This window comes from Suricata suricatta, chromosome 13 (genome assembly GCF_006229205.1).
Source record: "Suricata suricatta isolate VVHF042 chromosome 13, meerkat_22Aug2017_6uvM2_HiC, whole genome shotgun sequence".
Taxonomy (NCBI): domain Eukaryota; kingdom Metazoa; phylum Chordata; class Mammalia; order Carnivora; family Herpestidae; genus Suricata; species Suricata suricatta.
The window spans coordinates 27,163,578-27,173,264 of NC_043712.1; the positions used below are offsets into that span (position 1 = coordinate 27,163,578).

Below are 9,687 nucleotides of genomic sequence, written 5' to 3' on the forward strand. Positions count from 1 at the left end.
CCGTTTTTTTTTAACCTCTGAAAATACTACTCAGCCCTCAGGTGTGTTGGAATTTACATTCTTGCCTTGCTTTTTCTGGCTCACATTGATCTTTACATTTTATAAGTTCTTATCATATACAGTATTAATACCATACGAAATCCCAGCTTTGCTCCAGTTGTTTGTATATGTCTGATATATTGCTTTCAAGAAGACTCTCCTGCAACCAGATTGTCATCACTAAATGTCACTAATACAGAAATTCTGGAACTACTTCTGACCCTTGTTTCATACTCTGCAGTAGCCATACTGAACTTCTCACAGTTTACCCCAAACATTATTCTCATTCTTTATGCTTTTGTTCTAGTGCTTATCTTAAATGGGAAAGGCCCCTCCCCATTATTCCCTTTTATGAGGAACCCTTCCTGACCTAGTTTGTAGGATGCCTATTTGGAGTTCTTTCACAGAAGTATACTGGCCTCTTTCATGGAAACTTTCAGTTATTTATTCTTAGCAGAATAGATACTATAGTATTATCAGTGGTCCAGTTGGGATTAAGATAGACACTGAATCTCAAAATGGACGCTGGACAGAGATTATTTAGGAATGAAAGATTACTTTAAAGAAAAAAATAATCTCTGTGCTACAGTAAGACTCTAGTGTCCAGAAAATAATGGAACAGTTTGCAGGTAATTTTATCAAACTAAAAAAATGTATTTATTTTGAGAGAGAGAGAGAAGGGAGAGAGAGTGAGCATGAGCAAGAGTGTAGGCGGGGCAGAGGAATGGAGAGAGAGAGAAAGAGAGAGAGAGAGAGAGAGAGAGAGAGAGAATGAGAGAGAGAATCTTAAGCAGGCTCTGCACTGTCAGCACAGAGCCTGATGCAGGACTTGATCTTATGAACCGTGAGATCATGACTTAAGCCATAATCAAGAACTGAACACTGAATTAACTGAGCCACCCAGGTGCCTCAAACTAAAATATCGTTTAAATCCCAGGTGTCAAAATAGAATAAAACTATGGTTTGATCTCATCCCAATATGTACATGAAAATCATAAATATAAACCATATCCAACTGTATAATAATATAATAAATTCAAGGCATTCCAAATTAATATTAAGATATCTCTCAATATAGGGGTGCCTGGGTGGCTCAGTCAGTTAAGCATCTGACTCTTCGTTGGCTCAGGTCATGATCTCACAGTTCTTTGGTTCGAGGCCTGCAGCAGGCTCTATGCTCACAGCTTGGAGCCTGCTTGGAATTCTGTCTCTTTCTGGCTCTCTCTCACCCTATCCTATTCACAAACATGCTCTCTCTCTCTAAAAATAAATAAACTTTAAAAAATCTATTAGTATAGAAAACAAGCAGGTAAATAAAAACCTTATATGATCATCTAGATGGATATAAATAATGACTTGATGAAATTCAATTTTTTTTCTTAATAAAACCTTAGTATTTTAGATATAGGACCACTTCATTTTAAATGATGAAACTCTGCAAGTATTCCCTAAAAGTCATCCAATGATTACTTTTATTATCATCATCATCTCACTATTATCTAATAAATATTTATTATTAATAATATAATATAAAATATATTAATATAATTATTAATAAATAATTATTGATTAATGTATATCTCTATCCCATTATCTAAAATGGTATCTTGGAGACAGCAAATAGATGGATTTTGTTTTTTTAATCCATTCTGCTACCTTCTGTCATTTGATTAGACCATTTAGTCTATTTATATTCAGAGTTATTATGGAAAAATATGGGTTTAGAGTCACTATGTTCTCTGTAGGGTTCATGCTTGAGGTGGTTTCCCTGGTACCTTGTGTTTCTTGCCACATTTCTCTCGTAGTGTCCCTCTTAGGATTTCTCATAGGGTGATTTAGTGGTGATGACTTCTTTCCACTTTTATTTGGGAAAACCTTTATCTCTCCTTCTATTTTGAATGACAGGCTCACTGGATAAAGGATTCTTGGCTGCATATGTTTTCTGTTCCTCACTGTCAAGATTTCTTGCCATTCCTTTCTGGCTTGCCAAGATTTAGTAGCTTTGTAACTACTCTGATAGGTTTCCCTTTGTATGTTAGGGCCCTTTTGTCCCTAGCTGCTTTCAGAATTCTCTCTTTATCCTTATATTCTGACAGTTTCTCTATGATATATCTATCATGCAGAAGATCGATTCAACTTATGTCTGAGGGGAGTTCTCTATGCCTCTTGGATTTCATTGGCTATTTCCTTGTTCAAATTGGGGAAGTTCTCTGCTATAATTTGATCAAGTACCCTTTTAGGACCTTTTTCTCTACTTCTCCTTCAGGAATTCCCATGATATGGATATTGTTCCACTTCACTGTATCACTCAGTTCTCGAGTTCTCCTTTTGTGCTCCTGGATCAATTTATCTCATTTTCTCGGCTTCCTCTTTTTCTAAAATTGTGTCTTCTAATTCACCTATTCTCATCTCTGCCTCTTCAATATATAATGTGGCTGCCTCCATTTCATTATGTGCCTCATTTATAGCATTTTTTTAACTCCTCACAGCTATTTTTAAGGTCCATAGTCTTTGTAGGATTAGCTTCTCTGATGTCTTCCATGCCCTTTTCAAGCCCAGTGATTAATTTTATGACAATGGTTCTAAAATCTTGCTCAGTTATGTTGCTTGTATCTGTGATTAATTCCAGGAATTTCTTTAGAGGAAACTTCTTCTGTTTCATCATTTTAGCTAGCTTTCTGCCTCTTGTCAGTTTTAAAATCTTGTTATGCACTCTGTACCTGTGAATATTGCTATATTAAAGGAGGCTCATTGCCTGTCCAGGGCCTGTCCATTCAGGAGGTGTTCTTTTAATGGTGTCACTTTGTCTAACTTGTGCACCCTACTCATAGTGATATTTGGAACACTCCACCATGTATACTTTGGGTTGTTTCTTGAGGTAGCCCTGGAATAGAAAACAGAAAGAGAAACAAACAGGGAACAAAAGCACACAAACGTACAAGTAAATCAAAGAAGCAAACAAAAAGGGGGAAAAAAAGACAAAGGATAGTTTAAAAGCACAAAACCAGAGATCTCAGCTACAAATAAAGAGCAGGGTAGAGGCAGTCTTGATGGAAGAGCATATACAAGTAGAGACATGACAGGGGTGGGGAGAAAGAGAAAGTGAACTTTGGTCAGATAGGTAGACAAAAAGGCTTAATTCAGAATAAGAAATGGAGAATATGGTAGGAGGTAGGAGAGTAAAGAAAAAAAAAACGAATGTAATATTACCCTGAGAAACTCTATAGCCTGATAATTTCAGAGAGAGAGAAAGGAAGGTAACAATGGAGGTGTAGAGTATGTATCATGAGAATGGATCAGGTATGACTGTTTAAGCAAACCTATAACCAGAATACCCAGGTCAGCAGAGGGAAGAGATAAGAATGAGATAAGGGAGAATGTATCTGAATAGCAATAATTGATCTGGAGTTAACCATGGCAATGCATCAATGTTGGTCTTGGGTGAGGGGCTGTCTATTTGTTCAGCATCATCCAGCTCTGGTAACAAAGCAGGTATGCAAGGCAGATGGGTGTGGTTTGGTGTAGGCATGTCTCCCTTTCTCTGTGGGTTCTGTAGGTGGCTCTCTGTCCCACATTGGTGGTTGGGAGGAGAAAAATGGCGGCTCCCCAGTCTTCCTCGAACCGAGCCTTGAAAATCACTCTTTTAGGCCCTATCTCACTGTGACATGGGTGCAGCCAAGGTGGGTAGTGTTGTATGTCACGCCTCCAGCCTCGTTTCCAGCTCTTACTCTGTGTGCAGTAATGATACTGCCTGAAATATAATCCTGCATAAGACAGTAGCTAACAAGAACTATAGTATTTAATACTGATTTATTTTTCTTCATGACCTTAGTCCCTTTATGTTATATTCAAAGCCTAAATAAAGGTGTTAAACATGTGGTCTTTTGAATATGGATATCCAGGAGACTTATGTTTATTCTTTGCAGGCAAAATATACTCTTGGGAGCTTGACACAGAGATATACAAGATTACCAGAGAAGAATGATAGAAAATTTGTTTTATTTTTTTATGTTTATTTATTTTTGAGAGAGTGCAAGTGGAGGAGGGGCAGAGAAAGAGAGGAAGGCACAGAGGATTAGAAGGGGGCTCTTCATTGACAGCAGCAAGCCCATTATGGGGCTTGAAGTCACCAACTGTGAGATGGTGACCTGAGCCAAAGTCCGGCACTCAACCAACTTAGTGACCCAGGTGCCCCTAGAAAAGTTTAGAATAGTCTGGCATAAAGTGAAAACCAGATGCCAAGAAATAGACATACTCCTCAGAAATAATCAGGGAGGTGACTAGAATGTGTGTAGGCACACCGAATAGAAATTATTTAGTTGTTATAGGAAGAGAGACCCTGAAGGGTGGAAAAGTTGGGGCCACTTAGGTAATATATCCTCATAAATTTTACCTCAAAAATATGAGTGGTGAGGGTGTACAAAGAAATATTTTAGTAGGGACGATATAATTGTTATGTGATGAAAATTCAATTCACAAGTTTTTTATAAAAAGGTAATTTATTGAGTCAAGTAACTAAAAAGAATAATTGTGACTGACTGTAGACACAGCTGGATCAAGGAGTTAAAATGCCAGGACACACACACAGTGTCCCTCCTTCTGTCAACACCTCTTTGCCTCTCAGATAGACTCCCTACACTTGCTGATAAAGATTGGCTCCAATCTTACATTTTATCAGTTCAGCAACCTTAGAAGGAAGAGTGCCTCTTTTCTTAGTCTGAGACAGCATTCTTAGGTTGAATCTGATTATCCTGGCAGAACTCACTCCTATGCTGAATGAATTACTGTAACCAGAGGGATTTGCTTTAATTGCTTATTCCTTTGTTTCAGATGGTACAACTATTTGCAGAGGTCAGCTCCCTCCAGCACAACTGGACTCAGAGGGAGGCACTGTTGAGTGTTGAAAGAAAAGGTACATTTTTTTTAATAAGAAGAGGAGATACTAGACAACAAAACAATAGTTGTCCAGTTTAAACTGAGAAAGGAGACCAGAAACAGAAGGAAAATGGAGTAACGATGTAGATGGAGAAGGAGAAAAGAAAAGAAGGAGGAAATGGGGAAGAGAAGAGAAAATAAAATCAAGAGAGAGAAGAAATCTGAGAGAAGAGAGATTTATCTTGAGGAAAAGCCATGTGCCCTGTATGGGACCGAATGGGAAAGCGGCATACAACTAGAAATTATAGCCCGGACACTATTCAGAAGGCCTACATGAGACTTATGTGTTGAAAGAATGTCAATCTTTTATTTGGACTTATGTGCAGATAAGTTCTCTTAATACAAGGTTCTGTGACTTTGTGAGCACAGAAGATTCCATTTGGTCTCAACACTAAGGATATCACATGCTTCAAGACCTTTTATATTTTCCAGAGATGTAGGTGTCTGCTCAGGACTTTCTTCACAGCCTCTTTCACCTCTTTATTCCTCAAGCTGTAGATGATGGGATTCAACATAGGGGTCACCACTCCATAAGACAGTACAATGATCTCATCAGATGCTTTTGTGTCCTTTGACTTGGGCTTCATATACATAAAAAGGGCTGAACCATAGAATAAGATCACCACAGTCAGGTGGGCAGAACAGGTAGAAAAAGCTTTCTTTCTCCCTTCAGCAGAATTAATTCTCAGGATGGAAGAGAGGATAAAAACATAGGAAATGAAAATCAGCAGCAGAGGAATCACCAATATAACAATACCTGCCACAGTCATGATGAACACATTCATGGAAATGTCTGCACACACGAGTTTCAGAAGGGCCAGGACCTCACAGGTAAAATGATCAATGACATTATTCCCACAGAAAGGCAATATCATTGTCATGACTGTTTGCACTAAGGAGTTTAGACAGCCTATGATCCAGGACCAGGTAGCCATGTGCACATAGAGCACCCTGTGCATGATGATGGGGTACCTCAGTGGGTTGCAGATGGCCACATATCGATCATAGGCCATCATCGCCAAGAGGACACACTCAGTGGAGCCCAACGCAAGGGAGACAACCATCTGCAGAGCACAGCCAATGAAGGAAATAGATTTTTTTCCAGACTTAAATAATATAAGCATTGGAGGAATGAATGATGATGTGTAGCAGATGTCTATGAATGAGAGGTTCCCGAGAAAGAAGTACATGGGGGTGTGGAGGCGAGAATCCAGTGTGATGATGACAATGAGGAGGCTATTTCCCAGAAGGATTATCACATACATGATGAGGCAGAGCATGAACAGAAGAAGCTGGAGCTCTGGGTATTTGGAAAGTCCCACCAGAAAGAATTTGGTCACAGCTGAAGAATTCCCCATCTTCATGTGTCCATGTCCCGTTCAGGGTTTAGGAAAGAGATGACTCGGAAATTTAAATTTCTGATATAGATTTATGAAATAACTCTCCCTTCCAATATTTTGTTTTATCCTGGGAAGAGTTGTTGAGGAGAAAGGTGTGAAAGAGAAATAACTGTCTTTCTGTTCAGAAAAGGTCCAAGATGAGCGGATGATACATTCTAATCCAGGGTGAATAAGAGAAAGCAAAGGCAGCAACTTCAACAAAAACAATCATTACACAAAGCCTATCTTAATCCCCTTTCCTACCACTTTTGTTATCTCCCCACTGACGGTGTCAAGGACGTATTATTGGGTAGATTTGCTTCACAGTAATCTTCATTAGCCTCCCCACAAATGATATCCTAACAGAGACATACAATCTAAGGAAAATCAATGTGCTTGATATGCAACACAACTTCATGACAAATCTCTGGCTCTCCTTCAACCATACTGTCATCCCTAAATCTCTGTAATGTAGAATTTCTAAAGCCACCACTGATACTCTCAATGCTCTGAGATGGACAAGCTGAATTTCTTTTACTTCCCGGAAAATACTGAATACCCTCTTTTTACTTTATGCATTTGTATGTGCTGTTCTGTTAAGTTGGAAGGGCCTCTCCCACCTTAGATAGTATCTTTTCTAGCAAAAGTTGTTTCCCTCCTTATAGAAGTAGGGTCCTGATATGTATTGTTACTGAATGCAGTTTTTTCCATACTGCTAATATTCTTCACCTACTCATTTATGCAACACATTCTATGCCACTTGTACTGTGATGTGTAATAGGGGAGTTGTGAGTAGTGGATTTTCAAAATTAACACTGAATCCAGAATGCTTATGATAGTTATTTTATGCTTTTCAGAAACAAATAATGTGCTGTATAATATGTTCCAATGTGAAAAAGTTATGGAACACTTGTCAAAATATTTTATCAAACTACAATTGCCTGTTTACCCAAAATTGTCAGGGTAAAACTATCGTCAGTCCCAAGCTACATATAAGATGATGACATTTATTCTTATTAAAGCATCAAATTCTAAATTAATGCTTGGAAATTAAAACATAGAATATTGTCATCTAACTAGAGGCCAAAAAGCAATGATAGAACATAACATCGATTCTTGAGAAAACTTCGTAGTAGTCTATGCCTATAGGGATAAATCACTAAGATGATAATGATTATCTCTTTTAAACCATTAGTCAACATAATTTCAAGTGGTGAGTTCTGGAGATGTTTCCAAAAAGTCATTCAAAGCTTAAAGTTGCATTATTATGATTACTTAACATTCTCTCCCCTGCCATTCAACAGCAGAATAGAAAAAGAAATAAATAGTATTGCATGTAATATTATATGTCAAGTTCAATCATTCCTAATAAGTGTTATAATTTTATTTCTCCAAGATAACTGACATTCTGGCATGTTGTGGTTATGATATACACATGAGACCACAAAATGCCACATGTAATATTACCAGTGCAAATTGTAGTCTTGAAGAAGAGCTAAGAATAAGGGACAATGTTGATGAAATAACATTACATGAAAAGAAATAATTTTCTTAATAACAAAAATGATTACCATGTATATGTGTGTATGTCTCTATATCTATAACTATATAGATATATGGATATAAATATATATCTGTCTCCAAAATTTTCACTTAGTTTCTTCTAGACTATGGGAATTGGGGCATTAACAACTTTCTTTCTATTCTTTATGTTTTCCAAATAATTCTTAATTAGCCAATATTTTATGGTTATAAATATCAGAAATAATACTTTCAAGTTCTTCTTAGAAGCGAATAGGGCCTAGGACATCCAGAGACTTTGCTCCAGTCTTCTTTAAAACTCAAGTAGGAAATAAAAAGTCCATGGACAGGAAATTGGACAGGGGCTCTATGTTGCTTTTTCTTACAGAGACCAATTTAATGCCCTTTACTGTTTCAAGTTCAAACTTACACATGTATCCACCAACAGCAGACATATTGACTTAAGGGTTGGAAAAAGGATTCTAGAACTCACTATTTAAATGTGACCAAGCTTAGTGGTGCAGAAAGGATGCAGTATAAAGAATCTGACAGTATCGCAAGAAACGGAGGAGCTACCTGGTGTGTAGGAAGGAGCATAAGAAACTTCTGGTATCTCTTTTTTTGTTGTTGTGCTCTACAGAGGTAGAATTTCAGTTTCTTGTTGTCCAAGTTATGTTCATCTCATTCCAAAGACCTGCTCATTAGATATGTCCTCACCATTGGCCATCATCTGTGGAAAGAAAGGAAACTTTGCTTGAGGATTATGTACTGTGAAGCGTTCACCCTTTTCTCCCCATGTTTACCAGTAGAAGAGAGGAGGAGTTTGTAAAGCACAAGTACTTACCTCTACTCTCTGATTTTAACTCAAGGAACATTTTGAAGCACAGCACGGCACACTAAATATTACATCTACATCCTGTACCCAGATTTTCCTACTGCGTATGAAGCACCTTTGTTCTGTGTAATACAACACCTCTGGCAGGAGATCCCAAATGCTTGCTCAGATATGTGACCCTCTAGGAGCTCTGGAAGGTGTTGATAATAAGCAGTACTGGCTGAGTTAGAAATAGGTCCTCTTCTCCATTTTCAGTCTTGAGAATTATCCTGAGGATTTTTCTCCCTAACATTACTGTGTGGGTACCAAATCCAATTCTTTGTTACCGGTAGCACAGCTGAAGCTTTAAGCTCTTATCTTGGAGGAGCCCCTGTCTGACCCGGAGGCTTACTTCTGAGATTGATTAGAACATGCTATCTAATTATTTCTAGGCTTGCGCCAAGGGACTTAACCATGCTTCACTTCCTTTTACCCTTTTCTTCTTATTGCTGGTAAGTTATCTTTATGGAACAGTACAGTATTTTAATTGTAACAACAGTTGTCTTAGAGATAGGAACCTAGAGTTCAGTCTTACTCTACGACTTGATAGTTGTGCAAACATTGAGCAAGACACTTAACATCTGCATAATTTAAAATGAATTAACATTGCTTACTTTATAGAGGTTTTGTGAGAGTTAACATAACATACTTAGAAGATCTCAGAACAGAGATAGTGCACAATACATGTTAGTTTAATCTGAATTCTTAGGCGGCCATTTAAAACTTTTTCCATGGTAAACAAAAGCAACTAAAGTGATTTTATAAGTATCCACGATACTTACTTCCCCCAGCAGTAACTCATTTCCCAAGATTTTCCCTGCTTTCTTAAAATTCCTTTAAATGAAATGAATGATTCAGAATTGCCAGCTCCATGTCTTCTCTCTTTTCTGAGGAAAACCTCTTCTCAACTCTGCTTAAGTCTACCTCATTTAATCATCA

The 9,687-nt window shown here is 37.7% G+C and overlaps 2 protein-coding genes across 2 annotated transcripts in view; one reads left to right on the plus strand and one right to left on the minus strand.

Annotated features, from left to right (window-relative positions):
* Positions 1-9,687, plus strand: part of LOC115276682 (olfactory receptor 13C9-like) — a 136,476-nt gene that overhangs the window by 46,399 nt on the left and 80,390 nt on the right.
* Positions 5,394-6,338, minus strand: LOC115276679 (olfactory receptor 13D1-like). The gene has a single exon (XM_029920744.1). It carries the CDS (start codon positions 6,336-6,338, stop codon positions 5,394-5,396), a length of 945 nt encoding a protein of 314 aa, XP_029776604.1.